At 44.6% G+C, this 26851-nt stretch overlaps 1 protein-coding gene across 2 annotated transcripts in view; it reads left to right on the top strand.

Annotated features, from left to right (window-relative positions):
* The first annotated feature begins 21259 nt into the window (after positions 1–21259).
* plekhg4b (pleckstrin homology domain containing, family G (with RhoGef domain) member 4B) overlaps positions 21260–26851 on the top strand; it is a 29538-nt gene continuing 23946 nt past the window's right edge. For both annotated transcript variants that reach the window (XM_018740702.2, XM_029259835.1), the window contains exon 1: positions 21260–21501. In XM_018740702.2, coding sequence (XP_018596218.2) covers positions 21451–21501 — 51 coding nt within the window. In that variant the 5' untranslated portion in view covers positions 21260–21450. The remainder of the gene's footprint in view (positions 21502–26851) is intronic.

Consider the following 26851-nt stretch of genomic DNA (forward strand, 5'->3'; position numbering starts at 1 on the left):
TATTGTATGTGCATATTTATTGCTGTGTATACATATGCATATATATTCTTTTATATATTTTAATAAACACACTAGCTGAAATGAGTTACTTGACACTTGCTCCCATGGCTATTTTTTTTATACCCCATTAGCGTAATTCTACCTAGATGGAGAAAAGATCTACCTGCTTTAGTCACAGACAGTTGCCAGTTTGATTACTTGATTATTTGTCTTTGCATGTGTAGAGAAGTGTTTCCTGTCAAAACTGAATTATACATAGTATCTATACTGTAAAAAGCAATATGGCCAAATATTGTCAGATGGTTATTCTGTAAAACAACAAACAAGAAAACTGTAACAAAGTGCAAATTTCAGGGCTGTTAATTCAACCAAAGAGCTAAAAATGGATCTATGCAGCTATAAAAGCCTCCTCTGCTTTCACAGATTTACGTAGGAATATGATAACTTATTACAGCAAGTGAGGTTATGTGTGTGGCTCAAGGATACAACAGCAGGGCCCATTAAATTTAACCCAGTATGTGTAAAAGTGACAGGTGGGTTTTATTACTGCAGTTACCCTAAAAACTGAAAGAAAACCTTCAGTGTAATGCAATGTGAGTGAACAAAGCCACAGAGGTTCTGAGTAAAGTCAAACTAAGATCTAAACCTAATAACACTCAAACTAAGCCTATTCTGAAACCAAGAATATAATGACATTTATTGTAAACTTAATGTCTTCTGTAAAACTATCTGCCTAACGTGAAACTTCTAAACTGCTTCAAAAGCATTTTCTGATTCACTGAGAAGATAAGCTTTCAATCAAGACTGCAAACCACAGCTTCGGCTAAATGAATAAATGTAAATGTACTTAATTCTGCAACGCCAATATTTTGGATAGAGCCAATAAACAAAAACAGAACCTATATTTGTATTTACAACTACAAGAGATGATTCTATTTGCGATGCATTTCTAAGGACAAAAAAATCTGAGCTGATGTTTCAGTTATCAAACTCACCTGTCCACAGTGAGTTTCATAGCTTAGATTCTTGTGTTTTGTCCACACCAATAATGTTATTGTGGGTAGAATTTATGATCACAAAGAGAACGAGAATGTAGGCTTTTGCAGGGTAATAACTGTAAATACGGGTCTATTGAAACACCTTTAATTCGGCTAATCCGATCAGAAACGGGCTAGGTGGCTCAGATATTTTTGCCCATGGTCTGTAGGAAAGGAGACAGGTTTCTTCTACAAAGCTCTGTTTTGAGGTTCGAAGGTCACGTTTTACCGCTGACCCTGGATAGCTGTTCAAGTAGCCCAGTTGTAACCTCTGACCTGGGGTGACAATTGAATAAGTATATTATCTGTATAAAATTCTGTACATGGTACAAATGACTCGTAAGCAGATGTAAGTTTAACATATTAAAAATACTAGTCTACCTGAAAATAATTTGAGTCTCAAAAAGTCCCTTTTATTTTATCAATCCTGCTGTATAACACAGTGTGAACTGGCTTTTTCCAACTTAGTCATGTACAACTGATACAGAAAAAAAATCTTTTGACTGTGAAATAGAAAGAGATGGAACTGTTAATAACAACATGAATGAAGAGTTAACAATTAAGTTGTATTTAAAGAAGAACAATTAAAAATTTTGATGGAGAGTCTTTCAGGTTTCTGGTTCAACACCAGCTGGGCTCCCACCCCTAGAACCATAGAATTCAGCTATCATCCCATTAAATGCACATAATAAAAAGAGTAATATGATAGCTGCTTTTAAAATTACGGGCCGTTAAAATACAACGAGAACAAGCGCTCAGTTTGACGGAGCAGCTGCCCTGCTGCCGTGAAGTGGGTTAAGGACGTGTTTTTGTTGAAGGGTCACGGTCCCTTTCGGCTGTCCGCTCGCAGCGCACTTTGTCGACGCTCCCTTAGGGTCCCGGTCCCAAGAGCGAGGCGATCGCCAGCGGTGATGAAGCCCGCTTTACCACGGTGTGGTACCTGACCTGGTGTGACGGAGCGGTCGCTGTCCGGGTGCGACGGTGTGACACCTGACTTCAGCCGGAGGAGATGTGACAGTCCAGCACACCTGCGGCTTCCTTCGCCGAGGTAAGGGGGCCCCTCGGTGTGGTAACATCACGGCTCAGAAACGTCACGTGGCCAATGAATTAAGTACAACTTTTTACTGCCTTTTTGCGAGAGATTTACAAAAGCAGACCTTGGCATATGTTGGGTTTCGGTGTTTTTTTTTTTTTTTAATTTTTTTTGTCTCTTCGCAAAATATGCGTTCGACCTTCCTGTTGTTTCTTTAGTGCAGTTTTACTCGAGTCGAGCGATGCTGGAGCAGCATCTGGACTGGAGTGAAGAAGCGCGTGTGAACTGAATGTGGCCGCTCATCGTACCGGCGAAACTAAGTCAGTGCGGGATTTTAACGTGACGCGGACGGACAGCACGTTTCGCTTAACTTTTATATTCTTTCGTCTTACTTTCGTGTTGCTCGCGGCTTCGCAGTGGCGGTCGCTGAGGGGAGGCGCACCACGTTGCGCGACGCGCGCGGGAGGAGAGCGCGAGCGGACAATGGGCTCCGCGGGGGGTCGGCAGTCAGTGCGCTCCAGTCGCTCGGGATGCTGCGCGGCGCGTCTCTGCGCTCCCTACATAAATCTCACTTTCCACTTGGGGGAGAAAAGAAAAAAAAAACTTATGGAAACGGAGGGAGTGGAGGGGGGAAAAATCGATCTTTATTTTTAACCCAGTAACCTTAACTAAAAGAGTAATTGGCAAAAGGAGCAGAAGATTAATAAAATAGCCCCAAAGTGTTTGCTTTCTTCCATTAGAAATGCTCTTTTTCACTCAAGCGAGGTGTGCAGGGACTGGCTGGCACTTGAGCGCAACAGTAAATGTTTATGGGTGTTCTTTGAGAAAAGGCTTTCCCTCTTTAGAATTACATCAAAGAGGTCTCCAGAAGAATTCTTGTCCCAAACAATTGCTTCATTCTAGGCACAGGCCCCTACCCCTGCCTCCACATACCCCCACGAGCCCGTCCCCAAACCCCCCCCCCCCCCCCCAACACTACTTCCAATTTCCACTTGATTGAGCTCCAAGCTTCTTGAGTTGTGTCTGGAAAGAAAATGGTTGACTAATTCTAAGACTGCAAGTCCAGACAAAGCGGATGGATTCTACTTTTGTGACACAGAAAGAAAGCTGATTTCCTTCGCTGACCACATTTGACCACATTATTACACACACACACAAACACACAAAAATGAACAAGTGGATCCTCATTGGGTGGCGCTAACAATACACACAATAGCGGTGAGAAATTTCTGTAAAATAGGAGCATTTCCAAATAAAATATGGATGGTTATTACTACGAATGAAGAGGGTCTCTGATAAAGATTTGTGGAAGTTCATCAGTTTCTTTACTAATATGTCACAGCCACTGGGTTTGACAGGTAATGTTTTTACTGGGATGTACATTTACATTTATTCATTTCGCTGACCGTTTTCTCCAAAACGACTTACAACATTAAGCAATTTATAATTATTTACCCAATTATACAGCTGTGTAATTTTCACTGAAGCAACTTTAGAGTAACTTGCTCAAGGGTACAACAGCAGGAGGTGGGATGCGAACCTGGGTAACCACTACACCACCTGCTGCCCAACTTTGTCACTCATTTGCTCCTTCTGAACAGCTGTCTTCCATGGAACTTAAACACAATCACAGGCACAGTGGGTGCTCAGCTCCACCTCAATCACAGTGGGTGCTCAGCTCCACCTGGGTGGGGTTTGGTCTCCGCTTCCTGTCTAGGTGTCCCTCTTCTTCGTGGTCGATCCTGGGCCTGGTCAACAGTTGACCAACGCCGAGTTTTGGGTTGCGTAATCGGGGCGGCAGGTGCTGTCAGACCAGCTGTGCTGGTTTTGCGTTGTCTTCTGCTGGTGTTTGTGAGATGTGTGAAATTCCTGGTGGGATTCTCTTTGAAGTCATGGCACAGCTTACACGTTGAGACGACCGGCGGAAGGCATAGGTGGAGCTCTGCTGCATATGCTGTAGTTATTATACCATGGTTTTCCAGATGTCCCTTTCAGTATCCAGTGGCGATGCAGAAGTCTTGAATAAGTTTGCATGTAGACTTCAATGTCAAGGAGAAGCAGCACATTTCTGCGCTGACAGGTGCAATGCACTATAAACAGCTCCGATAAGTGCCGTACAGTTGGGGTGGAGAATTGTGGGGAGTGCCACGATTGCCTGTGTTGGCTTGTGTTGTCTATGTAGCTGTTATCCTGGAGGAAACCTCAGCGGTGCACTTAACCCCTGCTGTTGGGACAGTGTCTGCTGGGCAAAACGATGGGGCAATTTGAGGAAGGCAGAGGCATGTCATGCTAGGGGGTCCTTGATACAGTTTATATGACCATGAAACAAGTGTTCTGCCTTTCTCCGTAATCTGACTTAACAACCTGTGGCTAGCTGATAGTTCTGTATTCTTGCTGCTAATGCAGATTGGGAAGGCTGCTGGTGACAGTAATACATCTCACCGGTTTGTGGAAATCTAGGGCGCGTGCTCATTCATGTTCTGGTAACCACTTTGTCAATGTATTGCCTAGCTGGTAATAATTCACTCTGAAGAATTATTGGACAGAGCCAAACCCATTCTTCACATAGTCAAACTCATCATGGGAAGTGTATCATACGTATTTTTTGCATCCGCTCCTGTGTTTCCTGACCAAATTGCCACCACTGTTTATCTTTTGGAAATTGTGAATTGCTCATCGAAAATGAAGAAAGACGTCATTATAACGGCTCAGTGAAAGAGAAACATAAAAATGAATGAGCTAAAGTGATTTGCACGTTTTGTGCAGCGCAGTAAAGCAAGAGGGGTGTTGGAAATGGACAAGTTAGGTTTAAAGATGAAATAGCAAATGGCAAAGTAGATCGGTGTCCTGCATTTGAGAAGTGCGAGCAGCCTTTGTGAGGCAAAATGAAAAAAGGAAAAATATGTAAGGAGAGCAACACAAGACTGGTGCGAGGGCTGTGTGAATTCCCTGCCTCCTGCTGTGGTTGCCTAGCGATGGGCAGTCTGTTGGGATGGAGGGAGCGCAGCGAGGGTGAGGATAGCCGCTCTTTCTCTGCGAAAAAGCCCAGTTCTGAGGACTGCTCTCCCCTCCTTTGTACCCCGCATACTAATGGAAAAGGGACTCTAAGCTGATTGAAAGAGAGAAGCTACTCGGGAGCAACTCGCAGTAATCTGGAGCCCCGTCGGCGCTTGGTCTACTTTAGCGTTGTCCCTACAGTGGGAAAAAAAAGACAAATGAGAGAGAAAAAAAACGGTAGAAATGGAAGAACTCTAAAAAGACCCCGTTTCAGTTAGACTTCCCACTTTTTCCACTTTCCCTCTAGGTGAAAGTAACTAAAAATTTGATGATGTGCGTTGAACTCGTCATAGAAGCGGCAAGAAAAGCTGGAGCCGTTTAGTAAAGTGTTTTGGAAAAAGTTGTTTTCCCTTGTTGACCTAAAGAGATGATCTCTCCTTTCATTTCCAGTACAGGTTGTGTAATTACTAAATTGGAGTTGACTTTTGAGTTGCAAAAGATTCACTGAACTATTTATATCCATACTCACGGTATTACCATGGGACCTCATCTAGTTTGGAAGGAATGTATTTGGACACTAAAAAGATTTGCTCCAGACTCAACAGCTTTGAGAGAGCTGATAATTCAAGGAATCTTGTTTCAAATGTCTTTAAACAGGAAGGAATCATTAAACTGATAACAACTTTGGGGGGGAGAAAAAAAAAAGCACCGTAGTTTGTCTTTTCATCAAAAACTGAATCCTAAACACCAAGGTCACGTCACGTGTCCAGATTTTCCAGAAAGTAACATATAGACACGTAAGCTACTTGCACTGCTATTTAAAAGTTAATCAGAGGATGTATTGGACACACTAAAGGACACATGAACTGGACACACTAAAGGATGTGTCATGTGTTTGGTAAGGTGTGCGTGACTGGTGTCCTGCCGGGACTGTACTCTGCTTCATGCACTAGGACAGAATCTGGACCCTGCATTGCACAAGCAGCTTCTGATATTTCGTGGAACTGTTGAATGTACAGAATAAATAAGCCTCTTAATATATAGGAATCTACTAGAAATTATTAACATAGTGATTTATAAATTTAGATAATTTTTAACTGAAGCAATTTAGGGGGTACGGTGACACTGCGAGTAGCGCTGCTGTCTCACAGCACCTAGGTGGTGCGAGAGGATGTGGGTTCGATCTCCACTCAGTCTGTGTGGAGTTTGGATGTTCTCTGTGTAAGTGTGAGTTTCCTCAGAGTGCTCTGGTTTCCTCCCACAGTCCAAAGACATGCTGTTCAGGTTCATCCATGGTGTGTGAATGACAGAGAGAGTGTGTTCCACTGATGTATGGATGAGTGACCCAGTGTAAGTAGTGTATCTAGCAGTGTAAGTCACCGCGGTGAATAAGGTGTGTGGGCTGGTAACACTACGTAGTGTTCATTGGAAGTCGCTTTGGAGAAAAGTGTCTGATAAATAAATAAATGTATATGTGAAAAAAACATCCTGTAAGTTGCTACTCGTGTAATGTATACTGGTTTGGTTACGTGACAAATTCTACTCAAGAATCAGGTGTCTGGATCTAAATCCATCCGTCTGTAATTCACTTTTTGTATTGTCTTCTGAGATGTACTTCACCGTGGAGAAAACCGTCTGCTAAACAAATAAATGTAAAAGTATATGTAATTTCCCTTTTTCCTGGACAGCACAATAAAATAAATGCAATCTAAATAACCACAGTTTTCCCCAAAAAGTTGTTACGCACTGACAGGAACAAATAAAAACACAGTGTCCACATGATTAGTCACTGATGATGTGGAACTATTATAATCATTGTCTCATGCGACGTTTGTTTCGCGTAACTTACGCAAAAGAACTCCTTCGTGACGTGAAGCGGCGGACGTCACCGTGGCCGTTCTGGTGCGGCTCTCCGGAGAAGTATGCAATCAGCAGAATGAATTCAGGAAGAGCCGCACCCAAAACCACGCTATACCAGCGTCCAAGGAGGGATCCTTAAGATAGCGTAGGGTTCACCAAACGCCCTTTTGTCCCGTAGATTCACTGTAAACCCCTAGACCGACACCCCTGTGGCTCTTTGGAAAAAGTACATTATGTATCATTTTTCATTTCATTTATGCCTACTACCCCTCTTGGGGCATAAGCCATAAACAAGGGCTCTCCAGGCATCTCTGTCCTGGGCCAGATTTTCCAGTTTTCCCCAGGTGTGACCCATCCTCTTGGCTTCTGCATCCAGGTGGCGTTGCCATGTGTTTTTTGGCTGGCCTCGCTTCCTCTTGCCTTGGGGGTTCCACGTGAGGGCTCTTCTTGTAGTGTTTGAAGCTGGCTTTCGCAGGGTATGGCCGATCCATCGCCAGCGTCTTTGCAGGATATCATCTTCTACTGGTTGTTGTCCTGACATTATGTATCTATAAGCCAAAAAGGTTGGGCTCCTTGTGGGCAATTAACACTTGTTGACCTTAAATGAAATCTGTCTTTTAAGTACATAGTTGTTTACTAAATATCACTATTTGGATTCTGATTTTGTCCCTGGTTTTATGATAAAATTGGCTTTTTCCCCATTTATTTCACATACTTGTTTGAGTTATACATGCGCTTCTCCTTGGTGGAATACCAAGTAAATTAAGAGTGAAATGTATTTTTATTTGTGATGATTGTGTCCCCTGGCTGGAAGGAGTTGCTCTGTGGTTTTTCACGGGTCGTGGACAGGCAGAGGTTATAGATCATCCCAGGTTGACTAGTTCTCACGCACAATGCATTGGTGTTCATGGACAGCTTTTCCCCATCCGTGGCTACAAACCCACCTTAAACCAACAGGTTGTGGTTTGTTTTTTCGGGAGTGTCAGAGTTTAAGTTCAATAGGGTCAGCACGGACTTTGCGGACGCGTACTTCGTGTTTTGAAGGGATAATCCCCAAAGCAAAGTGAACTAGAAAAAAAATGTCCACCCCGACTGTTTATTTTGAGCAGAATTGCTAGAAGGGAAATTTCAGATGTGACCAAACTCAGCACTCATCTTCTCAGGGTTTCACTGTGGCTGAGAACCAGAAACAGTCTGTACACAAGACTCCTTGTTTATTTTGAAGGCATTGAACACTTGATTTTGAAGTAAACAGAAGTATGTTAATTTCTCTTGTACGATGAAGAAACTCTAAAGCACTTAATGTAGAGATGCTATGTAAATAAATATAACATGCATAGATGTGCCCTATGTAAATAAATATACCCTTTTTCACAGGTTTATTATTTAGTGCCATGTACTTTTTCACTTGATACTGTCATTTTATTTTCACAAAGTCATTTTATTCTGTATAACAGCAACTCTTTTTGAATCAGACCTAGCTGTTCATCCCAAAGGTTTTTAATCCCTCAGCGGTGGCAAGCTGGCTATTTTCTCACTAAATCTAGTGTTCTAATCTCTGCATTGCTCTAGAAACAATGACCCGCAGCATAAATAAATCCTTAATAAACATTCCATGATCATCTAGTATCTTACATTCATTAGTAATTCTGCAAAGTGCCTCCAATGATACGGTGTCCATGGTCTTTGTGGCGTGAAAGACAAAGGCAGTATCAGACCTTGTGAACTTTATTGCTATATATATAATAAACCCTGGTGTGCCAAATTAGCAAAACGGCACGTAGAAAGGTTATAAAAAGAGGGAAGGCTGCAAATGCAGAGAAAGACAAATTGAAAAGAAAAAATGTAACAAAAACAAAAGTTAAGTGTTCATATTTTTCATCGTGGGACTGATTGTTTTTCCAGAAGAAATAATAGTAAGTCTGTTCCCTCACAGCAAGAATTTTCCAAGCAGGATGATTTCATGGAACAAAGTGACCCTGTTATGTGTGGATAATTATACATTCAGAAATACTGTTAAACTACATTTACATTAATTCATTTAGCTGATACTTTTCTCCAAAGCTGCTTACAACGTTAAGGTTACAATTATTAGAGTTACAAGCTTACAATTATTTACCCATTCATACAGCTGGATAATTTTACTGGAGCAATTTAGGGTAAGTACCTTGCTCAAGGATACTACAACCAGAGGTGGGGATCAAACCTGCAACCTTTGGGTCCAAAGGCAGCAGCTCTAACCACTAAATGTACTGTAACGGAACGGTAGCTTATGCACTTTTTTCCTCTTGGTGAGTCAATTGTCGTAAATGTACACTAGCTGTTCGTCCAAAATGTCCAAAACGATTGCAAGAGCAACCTCAAATTTTTCCCCTGTCCTACACAAATGAAACAGGTGTGCGCTTGAAGGCCTGACATTAGTCCTGTTCCATGACCTTCCGGTCCCTCTCAGCCTTGTCTAGGACTCCAGTGCACGCTGACGGCCGAGGAGGGAACGCCGAAGAGCGAGCGATGAATGATGATGCCTGCGAGGCACCCTGGGCAGGAGGATTCTGGACTCCCGCGTACCTGTAGGCCCAGCTTCCCATTTCTGCCGCTTTTCCTGCTGCACAACCTTTGAGAGTGACAGTAAAAAGGAGAAAAATGAACATTTTTATTGATTGAAAGGTGGGGCAGCGACCGTGGCCCAGTGTGGAATGCACACCTGGAGGTGTTTGCACAGCGGGTCCTGTAATCTCTGAGACGTCTGGTCCGGTCAGGGGGAGAGAAGGCTTTGTATCGAAAACTGTGCGCTATCACGCCTGTGTCGGCCTGTCTCAGGCTGGGCTCCCACCAGCAAGGTTCCCACAGTCGCCCAGTTTTTTTCAGAGACTTTTTGTAAAAAAAAAAAAAAAAAAATGTGTCTTTTTGAGATACCGTAGTGCAAGTTTTGAGCTATGCTCTCATTGGTTATTGATGCTGAAGTCAGTTGGTTCCCAGGATTCCCATGATTCCCTTACAAGCTAAGCAAATGTGCTGAACAGGTACTTCATTAGATTCTAATTAATGAGGGGTCTGTATTCTATATGGGACAGCTGGTAGCGTAGTGATTTGAGTTGCTGCCTTTGGACCCAGAGGTTGTAGGTTTGAATCTCACTCCAGCTGTAATACCCTTGAGCAAGGTTCTTACCCTAGTATTGTCTAGCTGTATAATTGGGTCAACAATTGTAAGTCACTTTGGAGAAAAGTGTCAGCTAAATGAATAAATACCCTGTAGATGTAGTGCATATTGTATTTTCTCAGTGAATATATGTCAAAGAGGTGGGGGGCGTGGTGGTGCAATGGGTTGGACCGGGTCCTACTCTCCAGTGGGTCTGGGGTTCGAGTCCCGCTTGCGGTGTCTTGCGATGGACTGGTGTCCCGTCCTGGGTGTGTCCCCTCCTTCTCCAGCCTTACGCCCTCTGTGGCCGGGTTAGGCTCTGGCTCGCTGTGACCCTGCATGGGACAAGCGGTTTTCAGTCTGTGTGTGTGTGTGTCAAAGAGCACCAGTGAGATGAAATGTAAAATATGGTGTTGCTCCAAAAAAGATCAAAGCACTGTGGATTTGTCCTGCTGGGGGGGGGGGGCACTTGGTTTACTATTGCCCTACCTTAGGAGCCAGGTAAGCGAGGACTCGAGCGCCTGGAAGCGAAGCTACCGATGACAGAGCTGTGGGAAGGAAACGGCCCACTCAATAATGCAATGGCATGTGGAACAGGACACCGATGACCCCGCACCCCCCCCACCGTCACAGTGTGCACGCAGGGAAAGGTAGGGCAGGATTAGGAGGGAGACCAACAGACCCCAAAAAAGAATTGTAGTTAATGCCCGCAGGGACCGGACTTTTTTTGCCTGGGCTTAAAATTGTGATTGTCTTTTGCAAACAAAGCGGCGTAGCTGATGGAACATGTCGAGGACGAGGACCTGACATGAGGGCTGATGCTCCCAGTTAGACAGCTGTCAGCAGAATGGCGGGCCATTCGCTCTCTCTCTCTCTCTCTCTCTCTTTCTCTCTCTCTCTCTCGCTCTCTCTCTTCCCCCCCCTCTGTTTTTTTTACTTTACCTTCAAAGGAGATATGCGGGCGGCTTATCCGAGCAGATGGCAGGTTTGAGACGCTGACATGCACCGCACGGGCAGAGTAGACGGATCCTGAAGTGCGGAATGGGTTTGGACTTGAGAGGTTCCGCTGTTGTCCTGCATTTTTGGGGAACGTTTTTCTCTTCCGTGGATTTGTGGTCTTTTGTTCTTCTTTGAATTATAAGGCTCATTGGTTTGTGTACTGCAAACATTGCATGAGCAGATGAAAATAAATATTACTGCGGGTAATGACAGAGTCCATTTTAGTCATTTCACTAGGAGGTGCGAGGAAAGCTTTAGAAACTGGATGGTTTACATTTTTTTCCATGACTCCAGTTCAAGGTTAGTGGTTCTTTATTGTATGACTCCCGTTTACATTAGTTCATTTCCCTGAGTCATCTCCTCGATCAGCGCACATCTCCACCACTTCGGTCCTCATGTCATGTCATTTTGACAAAAAAGGGAAGTTCCCATTTGGTTTTCAGGGATCTGCCCTGGGTTTTGGAGGATGACTCTATGGACATCGCTAAAATTGAACTATACAAAGTCTGGTTTTGGCTGGGGGGGGTGCGGTGGTGCAACGGTGCAGTGGGTTGGACCAGGTCCTGCTCTCTGGTGGGTCTGGGGCTCGAGTCCCGCGTGGGGTGCCTTGCAGCGGACTGGCATCCCGTCCTGGGTGTGTCCCCTCCCCCTCCAGCCCTTCGCCCTGTGTTGCCGGGTTAGGCTCTGGCTCCCCACGACCCCGTATGGGACAAGCGGGTTCAGATTGTGTGTGTGTGTGTGTGTGTGTGTGTGTGTGGGGGGGGGGGGGTTGGCTGGCAGTATATATTGTAGAACAGTCTGAAATTATATTCTTATTTAATTGTATAGCTAATGATCAGTTTTTTCAGTCTTCACACACAGCCAGCACTGTCCCCAGTCTGGAACTGATCCAGTGCCCATAGTGGCTGTCTCCCTGACAAAAGTACAGCACTATCCATCTTAATCTTCAGCGACACATTGTCAGGACCAACCTTTGGGTTCTTTGTCAATTCACGTTTTGTCACGAACCACAGCTAAGTGCTGGTACGGTTGCCGAATGCCCGTACTGTGCGTAGTTTGTAAACAGTCTAATGTCCCACTTCCTGGGTCATAATTTTGCTGATAAACATCAGTCCAGTGAAAAAGGACATGTTGAAAAATAAGCTCAAATGGGTTTGTTATCAAATTAATAACTTACTCAGAGGTACACAATGCGACTATGAGAAGTCACACAGTGGAGTAAAGTGTTTGCTTGCATTTTGGATATTGAAGGACTCTAGTTGTAGGATCAGTCTCGTCTCTTCACGGCACGATATGCGCACACCGAGTGACTCAGGAGTTGTCGCTACCAGTTCATCCCCCCTGTCCGGTGTGACGGAACCCCGGGGCTGCCCGGTGTGTGTGATTCCGGAGTGAAGGCCCTCAGAGGAAGTCCTGCTGTGAGAGCTGCTGTAACCCAACCCCCCACCGCACCCACCCCCCCCCGCCACCTGTGCTGGGACTCAAGGGGAGGACAATGTCCTTTGTGTTCCCTGGGCTCGTGGAGGGGGTAGGCTCTGAGACGCTCTCACGACGGGGGGCGGAGAATGCTACTGGAGGTACGACAGGTGTCGCGCACCCGCTGACGTGTCTCGGAGTCTTGCGGCCAGCCGGGGAGGTGGGCGATTCAGTGAACTGTTGGTGAAGAAGGAGTGATGGCCTATCGCCGTAAGCTTATGTAGGAGAAGTAGGTAGAATAACAGTGAAGAAAACTGGGCCTAAAATTAAAAAGCTGCCCCACTGTACCCCCAGTGTTTGCTTTCAAGGGTTAGACAGCACCAAAGCTATCATTTTTGCAGTCAGTAATCCATCTGAAGGTTGTGGTGTGGTCACATTAAGGGCGAATTTGGCTGCTGAAGTGACTAAGTCACAGTCACAATGGGGTACCAAACAGATGGGTCTTTAAGTTGAATACCGGTGGCTTGTATGTGGCAACTCCAAGAGTTTTTACAGAGAGCGCCTTAATGTATGAGTTTATAAAACAACACACACACACACTTTCTGAAACCACTTGTCCAGGGTGCCAGAGCCTAACCTGGCAACACAGGGCATAAGGCTGGAGGGGGAGGAGACACAGCCAGGATAGGACACAGTCCATCGCAAGGCACCCCAAGCAGGACTCAAACCCCCGGCCACTAGAGAGCAGGACCCGGGCAAACCCACAGTGCCACCGCGCCACCGCATCCCCTATAAAACAACAAAAGACAGCAAACAGAGTCTGAAAGAGGCCAAGTCGTCAAAAATCCAAATTGCAGGTGCCTCGATGACAAAAACTGCTAAGTTATTCCGGATTCCCCATGAAAACAGTGCCAAAAAGCATAGTGGGACATACGATACAAGGAAAACTTTCAGAACTGAACAGCACTGGTTACACTGATCTGAAATGTGTGGGCAGCCATGTAAAGGGTCCACTGGGTTAAATTAACATAATGACTAACAAATTTCAAGCAATTTTAGGGTACAGGCATCACCACATATGTATGTGAAACACTGTTTCCTCACAATTTTCCCCATAATCCAAAATGGAAATGACAAGAGCTGTTTCATGAGCTCCAGGATGAAGTCAAAGAGTTTCCATGGCCTCCAGGATGAGCAGATCTTAACATCACTCAACGCTTGTGGGAAATAATGATCCAGTATCCCACTAGTCACAGTGCAGGACTTAAAGGTAAGGGTTGGCTCTGCTCCTTTTAAGTTTTGTCGCTGCTCGTTTCTTGTTTCCATTATTTTCTTCACTTCCTGCGTGATGTTAGATTCATGGTGGTGGAGTTCACTCCTGCGGGAATATATGAGAATAGAGGGTTTCCAAAGGGTCCCCGTGGGCCCGCGCTTTGTGAGACTTGTTTGATGAGCATTGTAGTGAACCGATTGAAGAGTGAGACTGAGAAGGGGAACAATGGGCAGCTGGACCCTTCCGGGAGCGCGCCTCGGGAATCCGCCCGCGACGCCAAACATTGAAAGTGGAGTTAAACATCAGCCAGGTTGGGGCAGCCGTCCCGCCTCATTATCGACATGTGGCTTTCTTAAATGTGTTTGCCTGTCCACTTGTGATACTCCTCTAGTGGGAGCATGTTTATGGTGGGCTTGGAGCTGCAGAAGTGCTCAGATCTTTCAGTCTCGCCAGTCTGGTGCCCGTTTCATGTATCAAGAGCAGATATGCGTGATATCGCTGAGTCTGAGAAGAGGTAGACTGACACGACTGGCTGCACCTGCCGGCTCTTCAGTGAAAGGTCTGTTTTATCCTTAGGTGTCTCATCGGTGGTGATGTGCAACATTCAAGTGCCGAAAGAAGTGTGATGACTGGATTCCTGAGTGGGAGGGGCCAGCTGGCTTAGAGTTCAGAAGGCAGCCTGCGTTCGGTAGTGTGTGTTCTCACGGCTGTGCTAGGTGGACAGGGTGACTTGTGGTAACTCGCTGTGTGCGGCCGGTTCAGGAGCAGCCGCCGAACAATCGGACTCGGGACATTACTGGTATCGGGATTCGTTGACCGAGACGAGACCTGTGAGTGAATGAATGAATGCGAAACAGAACTGGTGATTTATCGGGATTACTGTCATGTGATTTGTGTCAACAATGCTGGTGTTTGTTGTGATTAGTGGCATGAGATTTCTCCTTTCGCACAAGCTGAGATTTCTGGTGAAATTGTTTCCATGGCAAAAACATTGTGGTCATTTTGCCCTTGTGCATAAAATGTAGTATTTCAAGTTTGTGTGTTACTTCACTGTCAAAAGGCTCTTGAACAGGTCTGTGGTATAGCATGGTATGGTATGGTATGGCATGAAGAATTTGAATGTTTTTGTTGGTTCCTGATTAAATTTTTTCATAGTTCTTTAGTCACTGGATTATTTTCCTATATTCGTCATTATTTCCTTATATACTTTATTATACCAAAAAGTTCAGCTTCATCTTAAAGCATTGTAGTTCTCAACATCATTTCCGTATACTGTACAATGAAGAAAAAAATCACTGCAAACAGTAAGTTTGAGTCCTCTCGTATTGTTTTACAGTTCTTTTTTTGCAGTCTTGGCAGAAATAAGACAGTATAAAAAAAGCCAAAGCGTGACCAGGATTTCTGGTACGGATTTTAGCAGCTGCTGGCATCAAAAGGTGCTATCAGCTGCGAACCAGACGGAGTCGTACAAAAATGCATCGATAACACTCGCCTCCCTCGCGTCTTTGATGGTGTTGAAATAACAAGGTAAACACTTTTCTTCCTTTGCTCAAGGTCTCCTCTTTGGAATTGCTTTGCAAGGATTCATTCATACAGCACGTTAGTGCCCGTGTCAACGCCTACTGGGTCTGATGACTGAAAGGGTTTCCGATGGATGTCCAGGGACAGATTTGCAAAGTGACCAGTAGGTTTTTTTCACAGCAGCACCTGCAGTTCCTGCTAGACCAGTGGTGAAAATGGACTTGCATGTCGTAAACTGAAGAAAAAGGAATTGCGGGTGATTGGAATCAGCGGAACAAGCTGATAGTAAGTTAAAAGTGGCGCACTTTAGATGTTGAGGGTGGTATGGACACATGAAAGCCAGAGGGATGTGGTCTGGAAAAGACCTTCTGGAGAGGGGATCGGGGTCCCTGCTGTCTTCTGTGTTTAACTGGAGTAGGACCGAGGTGTAACATTCCACAGATGGGTGAACGTTTATGAGTGTGTAGGTCTGTGTGTGAATGCACATGTGTGTTGGAGGATAGAACAGCTTTTAAGGAGGCATTTGCTGAGCAAATATTAAAAGTTCTCCAACTCAAGGAGTGGTTTACGACGTTGCGAATGTTTTTGTTCCTCAATGGTCAATTACTGGACATAATCCTACTAACTAGCCAGTTCATATGAGATTAAACAACACTATATATATATAGCAGTCATCACGAAGACCAGCCAGTTTTTAAATACTCTGTCACTTTATCGTTGAGGTCACTTTCAGGTGTAGCAGCTGTTTCCATAAAGCTGTTGAAACGTAATGATCCTCAGTAAATGTGGCGAATGAAATGCTCAGTTCAAAATGTTGAAGACTTATTAGGGTTAGGGGTTGGTGCTGGTGGTGCTGGTTGTCTGAGAATTATCTCCTTCACAGTCCCTCCCAACATATTGAGTTTTAATGAAGTTGTCAATCTGTTATCAAACTGTTCTTGCCGTCCCCCATGGAGCACGTATCTGGGAAGAGTTGTGGAAAGCTCTAATTGCTGGACCGGGAAAGTCCATCGATGGTGAACCTCCTCAGTGTAATTACAAGGAAGGGACCAAATGGGCTGAACTTACAATTATCTGGAGCCGGAAGAATTCCAGGGTCATGCAGGAACAGATACACTTGTGTGTATTTTCATTTGTAATTCCTACATCTTTACAACTTTTGTTGCCAGGAAAAGGCCCCTGAAAAAAAAAAAAATCAACTGGGTTTATTCTAGGAGCACGAGCACCGTTTTATTTTAACTCTAGGTTATGGGGTTAATAGCACAACTGAACAATTTCCTGGAGATGTTTGTGGAAAATGTCTTGGTTGTAACGTGACAAATTGCTTAAAACCCAAACTGAATAAATCCTGAGGTCGCTGATGAATCCGTGACCCATACGACATTTTCTTCCGAGAATATAAATGAAGATGATATATGATGAAAGACAATAACCATAGGTCCCATGGTCTCCGTTCCGCCTAACTGTCTTATCAGATTGTCTTCCTCTCCAAGGAGGACACTATCTGCGTTCGAGGATCTCATGAGTGGAGTTTACCAGAAACCCATGTAAACTGTATTATTGTAAGGTCGCCCACTTTGGAAGAACAGTACACAAATGACTCTCGTAAACATTTATTTTTTTTTAGCAGCTATGTGTTTTCAAATATTTAGACGGATTTTATTCTCTGCTGTTCCGACTCGATGACCATTTTAGTGCCTGTGCAGTGCCTCCTGCTAAAATCTGTCCGCAGTTATTTTTACAAGACATTTGACTCCTTATAAAACTTGTTTGTGGAATAAATTTTTATCGATATCTGCCCCAGCTTGTGCAGTATGCTTCTTGGGATAGCCTCCAGGACACCCTGACCCTGTTCCCTCTCTAACAAGTGGTAGAACCACAAGTGGAAATGGACAAATAGAAGAACATTTCTACCACTTATTAGAGAATATGCTTTAAGAAAATCCATGTACAGCCAATATGTTGAAATACACACACACACACACACACATTTTCAGAACCGCTTGTCCCTTACGGGGTCACGGGGAACCGGAGCCTAACCCGGCAACACAGGGCGTAAGGCCGGAGGGGGAGGGGACACACCCAGGACGGGACGCCAGTCCGCCGCAAGGCACCCCAAGCGGGATTCGAACCCCAGACCCACTGGAGAGTAGGACTGCGGTCCAACCCACTGCGCCACTGCACCCCCTCTATGTTGAAATATATATCTGAAATTTAACTTCAGGTTAAGTGTGAAGAACACCTCGCTGAAATACGCTTTGAAATTCAGTATTATGCACCATGTAAAATTGCTTGGGTCTGCGAATTATACTGTCTTCATCAGCAGGTGGTGCAGTGGTTAAACGCACGGACTCGTAACCTTTGTGTTGCTTCTTCAAGTCCCTCATGATGACACTACTGTAATACCCTTGATCAAAGAACTTACTACAAATTTTGTCAATAAAATGCCTGGCAGTTTAGCGGGTCAGACACTGTTATTCGCTAAGAATAATAGCATCGGTTAAGCACACGTTTGAAAAACATAGAATGTGCTGCTTTACCGGTCTTGAAGTTCCAAAATTTCATCTTGGTTCCAGAGTCGCATTTCTGGAGAAGCAGCTCAGTGTAGAGTACCCATAAGGTAGTATAAATTGTTGTCTATTTTTGGATTCATAAAAGTACACAAGCTAATGTTGATAAAGATCATTTGTATGCTGAGATTTAAATAGCAAGCTATCAGAAAATTTGGAGTGAACATAATGACTGCAAAACACCATTTATCTCAAACATCTTCAAATAGACCAGTAAAATACTATACCGCATTTCTTTTCCTGCACACTACCCCCATCATATGAAAAAAAAAAAGAAAAAAACTGGAAAATGTTGTATCGCAAGCTCTTTCTCTGTCTTTCCATGGTCCCTGGACTCCGGACGGATTTATGGAGATATGATGTTCATAGTTTGTTGATTCAGGACTCGAGCAGATTTATCTGATGAAAAAACTTCTTTTGCTGTTTGAAGAAGACAGATTTAACACTGGTGCTATTGAGCTAAACTTGTTGAAGATATGATGAGATTTTCGTTAATGTTCTCCATAGAATTTCACCTCATTGTAAACGCAGTGTTATATTTCCTTTTACCTTTTGTAATTTCGTAGATGCTTTTCTTTTTCTTTTTTTAACAAACACAAACAACAACACAAAGCAGGATAAATTTTTACAGCTACAAGAAGTTTAAATTTTGCCTTTCGTGTTAAACAATGAAAACATCAAAAATCTTATCCATGTCTTGCTTTTTTAGTTTTTTGCAGTTTCAGGCCAGTGTGTTTGGGTTTGAATTGAGTTTTCATATTTATCATGATCGAACAATAGTAAATAATTCTTTAAAATACTGTGAAAATCATACAGTCACACCATAGAGAGCCCTGAGCGCTGATGCTCCACTCCTTGAGAACCCATCACGGTAGCTACCATAGTCTCTGCCCAGCTGGTGGTTAAAGTGTCACTTACACTGGAGTTTCCCTGCTGGTAAAGTCAAAAAATAGTCAGACTGGTGGAAATGTGCTTTGTGAACATCAGTGTGATCTTACCGGACATCATTTTAAGAGAAAGCATTATGGTGAACTTTATGGGGTGCTTATCAACAAACAATAGTTTAATATAAGTTTAGACACCTCTATTGATTATTGTATTTTAATTCCTTAAAGAATTAAAACATTTCTGATTTAGGTTACATGCTGAAGAAAGGAGGCAACGGGGTTAAAACAACGTAAAGAAAAAGGAGAAGGGCGAAACATTCTAAACGTGGAATGATCAGTGATGAGAGCTTTATCAGAAAGGCAAATATGTTAATGAAATATGTGCAGCAGTGACATTTACATTTACGTGTATTCATTTAGCTTATGCTTTTCTCCAAAGCGATGTACATCCCATAGAAAATACAATGTGTTTATTACATTAGCGGGAAGAGACACTTAGATGCAGATGCGTGATTCTAAAGTACAGTCAGTTTGATACTTTCAGCCGTATGTGACACTTTTGCAACTGCGAAGAGACAGGGGGCAGGAGAGAGCAGGGAGAGGGGGGCCGTGGGAGGTAGTTGGCGACGGGAAAGTTGGGAGGTGGGGAGGAGCAGACAGGACGGGGCTTGGGGGGGCAGAAAGAGCGAGGGGGCGAAGGAGGAGAGGGGGACAGAGGGAAAGAATAGCAGTGAAATGGTGTGGGAGGAACAGCACACTCAGGGAAAAGTGTGTGTCCACTATGATTCTCATATTCCGCTGATCCCTTTATCTGCCCTCTTTGCTTTCCTGCTCTTGGCCTCTTTTTTTTATTTCAAGGGAGCCTTAAATTTTTAAAGGCTAAATGATGCTTACACAAATTCCATATTTCAAACTGATTGCATCAGAAAAAGTAGTTTGTTTTTTAGAACAACAACGTTTTTGCTGTGAATTCCGTTATCCCATCTGAATCTCCCAGCTCGGTGTTTGTCCGATGTTATAATACGTAAATAGTAACAATGAAAATATAATACAGCGATTCTTTATTTGTGGCTTTTCTTCAAAGGAACTTTCAGTGTTAGATAAGTTCATTCAGTTGTTTACTATGATTTCCTCCTTTACACGGCTGGGCAATTTTTACTGAAGAAATTTAGGGTAAGTACCTTAATCAGTGGCACTACAGTGGAAACAGATTTGAACAGTGATCCTTGGTTGCAAAGCAGCAGCTCCAATCACTGCACCACCTACTGCTCATATTTTCTTACAGTGTTAGTCTACCTACAGTTATTTACCCATTTATACAGCTGGGTCATTTTACTGGAGCAATTTAAGGTAAGTACCTTGCTCAGGGGTACTACAGCCAGAGGTGGGGATCGAACCTGCAAGCCTTTGGGTCCAAAGGCAGCAGCAGCCGTTTCCACTCTTTACATTTTCACAAATACCTTTGTCAGACACTTCTCCTGTCAAGGTACGATTCAGAGTAGACAAGCAATACTCAGAGTACTGAGTAGTACTCGGGGCGTTACATTGTGATACGTCTCTGTAATCATTGTATGGTATTCTTGGGAGGTGTTGAGCTCCACAGGACCTGCTCCAGGTATGGTGGGCTTCATATTTGGCGTCTACGGAGGGGCACTCGGTGGATTTTTCCAGCATCACAGACAAACTAGTTCCCAGCCATCAGTACGTTCAGTACTGACATATGACAGTTGTATTTAATCAGCGTGGGGTTAGATAAAGAGTGCACTGGTTTCCGCCACGTGCTCCAGGTCACATCTCGACTGACCCTGCTGCGTAAGAATCTCATGAAAGAGGGGCCTCGTGGTGGAATTAAGTCTGTTTTTTTCAGGTTACACATTGGCTGCTAGTCACAAAATGAAAAAATCGAAGATCCATGTCCATCTACTTCAGTTTGTATCTCGCATCTGTGTAATGTTGAGGACTATAGTGTATGTATGTGTGTGTGCGCGTGTGTGTGTGCATGCACACTGCAGGAATGCCCAGTGTAAAGGTTAGCCATTCTGCTGTGAAGATTTAAGGCGCACCATTGTAGCGTCTGACCTGCAGCCCCAATGGCAGCCATGCTGATGTCTTCTTTCTCTTTTTTTCCCCCCCTTTTCAAAAGCAGCAGAATAAGCTGAAACCCAAGTCCATTTGTTTAGACAGGACAAAGAGGGACCGTCAGGGGTGGGGTGGGGTGGGGTGCAGGGGGTAAGTAGGGGTGGCGGGCGGGGGTCAGCCGGTGTCGTACCCCTGCAGGGCAAGGGAGGGAAAAGGGTGGGACTGGAGTGGATGTGGGGCGTGGGGGCGAAGGGATCATTGTTGTGCGTGGGTTCAGGTTGTGGGCTTTCTGAATGGCGAAGGAAGTTGCATCAGTGCACACAATCTGGCTGGGGGAGACCGGTGTGGCACTGGAGAGCGGGGGGGGGGGGGGGGAGGGAGGGACGAGGGGGGTGGGTGGAAGCGGCGCAGGGCGCACCGCCGCTCTCACGCTCCAGCCATTCGCTCCGGCACATCCACGCGGAAGGGACAGGAAGGGAGCCATGGGCACGGCCAGCGAGAGGGGAACCGCCACGCCGGATCCACGCAGATGATGCAGCGCTCGTGACGAGAGCGGCCCGGCCGCCCCGCTGGTGCTCGAAGGTTTTTCCTTCCACCGGTTCAGTTGCTCGGGACGCTCCAGTGCTGTGAGTTGGCAACATGCACCCGAGAGCAAAGTCACAGAGCTGCGAGAACTACCTGAGTATTAAGGTAAGCTCCAGGCATTAGGGTGTGTGTGTGTGTGTTTGTGTGGGTTTGCACTCATTTGGCTGGAAGTGTGCAAAAGTAGTCACAGCAAACACCTTTATATGTGTCAGATACGTGTCAGCAGGTTATCAAGGCCATGTTGTCATGTGTGCTGCGAAGCAGTCATCTGGAAAGTTGTACACCTTCGTAGCTCATGAGTGTGTTCAGGTTGCAGGTTAACGCCGAATTACCATCACAGGGCTGAAAGTAGTTAGAAACTCCAAGGTGAGGCTCAGGTATACATGTTTTCCTGGCTCTTTTTGTGAGATGCTACACACAGTGGATAAGTTTTATGCTGCCTAAGTAGCTGATGGTAGCATGTCCAGCATTACCACGGTACGCTGTGTCCAGTGTATGTCTGAATAATGCACGGTGGAAAGACTCCCCGAGAAACTGTTTTCAAGTGCTGCGCTCCAGCTGTCCAGGTTTTTGTCAGGGCAAGTTGAATTACGGGGGGTGCTGGGGGGCAATTGGCAGAAGGAATCCGGTCTTCAAACGCATGGTGCTGGAAGGGGTGCCGGTGTGGTTTGGAGTTCATCCCCCCTTCGTTTCTCCAGTCTGAGAAGGTCCGACACACCTGTCGCTTCGCTGGAACAAGACACTTCGCCTTCGCTTCTTCTCATCAGCTGCTTTCAGCGGGTGTCTGGATATATAGGTTTTGCTTCCGAAGAAAATTATTATGGGGGTGTAGTTAGTGCCCTGGTTTATTATGTCTAGGTTTGATGTTAATCGATGGGATGTGAGGTTGATGCACATTTTACAGCATCTAAAAAACAGAGGTCGCTCCGTTTATTCCTTTCATCTGGAATAACACAAGGAAAGCTCTACACCACATTTTCCTGGTACTTGTGGAGGGTTAATATTGGCCTTTTTATGATACATTAGTAAACATTGTGGTTCTAAACTTTGGGTTTGAAACGCTGCTGTTGATGAATTTTACCAAAAAGAGTCATAATGGCATCAACTTAGATTATTGAAAATCGCTGGCTTTGGTTTGATTTGGCTTGACTTCTTTTTTTTTTTTTTTTTTTTTGGATTTGTTGTTTATTTTCTGCACTTCCATAGTTACGTAAAACCTTGTTTTGAATAGTCTGTTGTTATAAAATGTTTGAAATGTTTTGCCCCAGCTGGTTGTCACACCCACCTCCCATGGCCTGTTTGCTCCTCGAGTGCCTATAATGAGCGTATCACAACAGCAGGGGGGTATGTGCGGATCTGTCGGCGGTTCGGTGGGAGGCGATCATGGGAAGGCTTCTTTTTCTCTTCGATCCGGAGATAAAGGTCCCATTTAGACAAAGAAGCGGAGAATAAAAAAACGCACGAGTGACATGTGCGCGAGCTGAGATGTGTCGACACACCACCGCTTCTGACTGCGAATCTTCGCCACATTCGAACTGCTGCTTCTCTGGTGATCAATGCCGATGGAGATCCTCCTGCTGTGCATTTTGCCTGTTTTGTGTATACAATGCTGGCAAAGCAATTTCCTAATTGTCCAAGGGGCTTTCTCCGCTTTCTGGGTAGCGTTGTCTTTTCTTCCTGTCCCGCATAGTTCACATCCTGCCGAACAAAGTCCTGAACTTCCATGACACGAATCAGACTCCCGTGATGGGAAATGTTGAAGAACATGTACTCTGGGGATAGAGGCATCCAGGAACTGGCCAGTTCTGCTGTTTACAAAGGATGTTATAGTGTCAAGTTGGCTCACATCACAACTTTTGGGAATTTTTTTTGCATGGATTAATGAACACAGCAATATTTCATATTAGTTTCACAAGTCACGCCTTCACGCCAATGGATGTGCGCACAGTAATTCTGTCCGGAAAGTGTAACCCCGTTAGGCTGGCTGACGTTGATTTTGTTTTCGGTTTTAAAATATTTATTAACATTTTGTCCTGCGATGGCGAAGCAGGTGGCATGGCGTTTTGAGGTGTTGTGTTGCACGCACAGGACTCAGGTTCAGATCCCACCTCACGCTGTAGCACACTTGAGTCACATACTTACACTGAATTGCTCAGTTAAAATTACCTTGCCACTTAGGTTAACAAAAGTAGCTCAACAGAATAAGTCACTTTGGAGCAAAGTGCCGGCTAAATATTAACTGGATTATAAATTAGTTTGGTTCATGAACCCAATTGACTTTTGAGTGCTGGAATCAGCATCATGGGATACTGTGTTTCTTCTCTCGTGGGGCTTTAGTGACTGGGAACCAGTGTTGTATAGTCATGTCCTCAACTTACAAATCCCCGTTGAGTCAGATTCACTTGTGTTGGAGTCCAAATGAAAGGAGACCGGCTTTGAGTCTGAGTCACGATTCACTTGCTGGGTCCCTGCCCCAGTCTTCTGTGACTTTTTTTTAAATTCTCAAGTCCTTCCTGGATTCTTGTATGTGGGTGTTTTACATTATGTTTTCGTTGTCTTTGTTGGTGTCCTTGGGCATAAGATGTTTGCCAAATAAATACCTCATTAGTAAGTACATGATTTATACCAGTGATGAAAAAGCAGTCTTTGCTATTTGGACAACTCTAATTCCTTTAAAAAATGTCAGATTTAAGTAATGGTGCATAAACAATTTAGCTCAGTTACCGTTGTTTAAAAGCCACTCATTGCTGTTCTAAGTTTTGAGTGCGAGATATTTATGTAAGATATTTTGGTCACGTTGGAAGACTTTTTCTGAACATTTGTAATTGGTCTGTACGCTAAGTCCAGCATCTGTCGTCTGTCTTTTCCATGATACGTGTGTGTGTGTTTGTGTGCTTTCTGCTTGCAGGAGTCACAGAAAAGATTCCATTGGCAAACATCCCTATACAAAATTGTGGTTTTTTTTTTTTAATGTAAGACTCCAAAAAACATTGACAAAAATGTCCAAAAGAAGCAACTGTATAAGGGGCAAAGTTTTTAGTACCACTTCACAGCAGCATCCGAGCCAAGACCTGGTCATCCCGGGATGCCTGAGCATCACGCTGAGCTGGTGTCACTCCCCCGACATTTGGATCGGGACTCAGCTGGGACTCCTCCCACGCACCCCGCACACACTGGCACATCCCACAGGTCCCATTCCGCTCCCCAGTGATAAAAGGCTTATTTGGACTGAAACGTGGGGCTCCTTTGGTGTTAGCGCTGCCAGCGATATTATCGTTGGCACCTGCTGGCCAGGCCGGTCTGTATCCTGTACTCTTTGTTTGCTCATGGCTCCGATGTGTGGTGGTGAAGGGGTGTGTGTGCTCCCGTGCATGCGTGTGTGTGTGTGTGTGTGTGTGTTTCGGTCTCTCTCGTGTTTCTCTCTCCCCCCGTGGTGTCTTCATGCTCCATTGGAGGCCTGGTGCGCGGTGCCATTGTGTCGATGACCCAGTAAACGCGCCTGGTCTACCCCCTACTTCACCCCCCTCCGCAGCCATAGCTATTTACAGTGTGTAGGACGCAGCTATTTCAGCGGCACGGTATAATTTGGTGCTGTTCTGAAACATCGTACCAGCTGACCATGCAGGCTAACCGCTGGTGCTATTTCAGGGAATCTTCCAGCGTGTTCCTTCTGCCCCCCTTCTCGTACCCTCTGAGTTTTCGTGTCTCGCTGGAATTCGGGCAGTTTCGTAAACCCCAAATAGACAGGTTCCGTCGTGCGTCTGCTGCTGTATTTCCTGCGAAGGCTGCTGAGACCATACACAATTACACAATTTATAGCTTACACAAATAGACAATTTAAGCTACAAGTTAAACACATATGCAGATGTGGCTCGAGCAGGATGCAAGCGATTGCTGTAGACTGCATGCATTGCTATTGTTATTAGGATTTTTCTAAATAAAGCGGGACACACATTAGTGGTAAATACGTACATATTTGAATGGCCTTGAAAAACAGTTCAAGAAGTGTAATGCTTAAGCTGAAAATGTTTTTTTTTTTTTCCCCTCTAAATGCATCAGTAATATAAATGTATGTAAACAGATCTGATCAACATTATATAACTGACTAATTAAACCTGAGTGTTTTTTTTTTCTCTACTTTGCTGACGGCGTGATGAGAAGAGCCGGTCTGTTTCTTAGTTTTAGTTCAATGTCTTTTTTTTCATTCGCACCTGTTCCAACGTGGTCGGCCCATAGAAGTTAAAATGAAAAGAAGCACAGTCTGTGAATGTTACTGGAAACAAGACATCCAGGGACTGTAACAACATTACGGACTTTCTGCCATTTAATGTTATATATTTAAAGGTGTCAGGGAAGGCCTCGCGGTGTTTGTGTGTTTGCTTTTGCAGACAGGTGGGAGAGCCCGTGACGGCACTCAACGTGTCACGTCTGTCTGCCTTGGAGCTCCCTGCTCCTCGCTCAGGGGTACGAGAGCTGTGTTCCACCTGGATTTGGGGCCCACAGACCATTAATTACAGGCCCGGAGTCGTAGCGCTGGCCCGTCGCAGCTGCCGTAAATTCTCACGATTAAAGAGAGGTGTTTCCCTTGACTGAGAGCTTGGCTCAAAGGTCTGCCACTGGGACCTCAACTACGTTTTAATTCTACTGCTGGTTCTGGACTGAATAGGCCCTGGGGCAAACTTCATCTTTGACATTTTTACCTCAGTTCAAGGGTACCGCTTCGTGTTTGCGTGTCTGTAGGGTGCTGCTTGAAAGTACGCGAAGCCCTCGTGTCCCTTATATTTACGACAAAATCGGTGCATAATCAGAACTGGATTTTTCCTCTGATATAACAGGTGTGTAATGATCGATTCTGCACGTTCGTTGGAATAAAATGGAAGTAGTGCAGGCGCAAAAATAAGCGAACCCCAAGCTGAGCTGGTTAAACCAAGCAGATAAGCAGAATCGGGTGCGTAAGTCATATTCATTTATTCATTTCGTAGGTTTACTTTAATATTCTATGCGAGAATAATGGCCATCCGTATAGGGTTCACAAACTTTCAAGCTGCACAGCACATGCAGTGTGTGTGTGTGTGTGTGTGTGTGTGTGTACCACTGCTTTACTGGCACACATATTCCAGCGGTTACCTACAGAAGTAACACATGAAGAGGAAACTACATTTATGTTTCCATGAATCATTCAGCAGACTGTTTTCCCCCAAGCTGTATACAGTGCTTATTAAACGGTATTTAGCTGGCTTCTATATCCAACACCACTTAGAATGCTAGACATAGTACAGCGAACTCCCTACCGTCATTCACACATTCGCACAGCAAATCGGTGTAGCATACACACACAGACACGCTGTGGGGAATTTAGTCACCGGTTCACCCAAAACACCCGATCTTTGGACCGCGGAAAGGAACCCGTGCAAACTCCGCACAAACCGTCCGGGATTCAAACCCACGTCTGAAA

The sequence above is a fragment of the Scleropages formosus genome, chromosome 18, assembly GCF_900964775.1.
Source record: "Scleropages formosus chromosome 18, fSclFor1.1, whole genome shotgun sequence".
NCBI lineage: Eukaryota > Metazoa > Chordata > Actinopteri > Osteoglossiformes > Osteoglossidae > Scleropages > Scleropages formosus.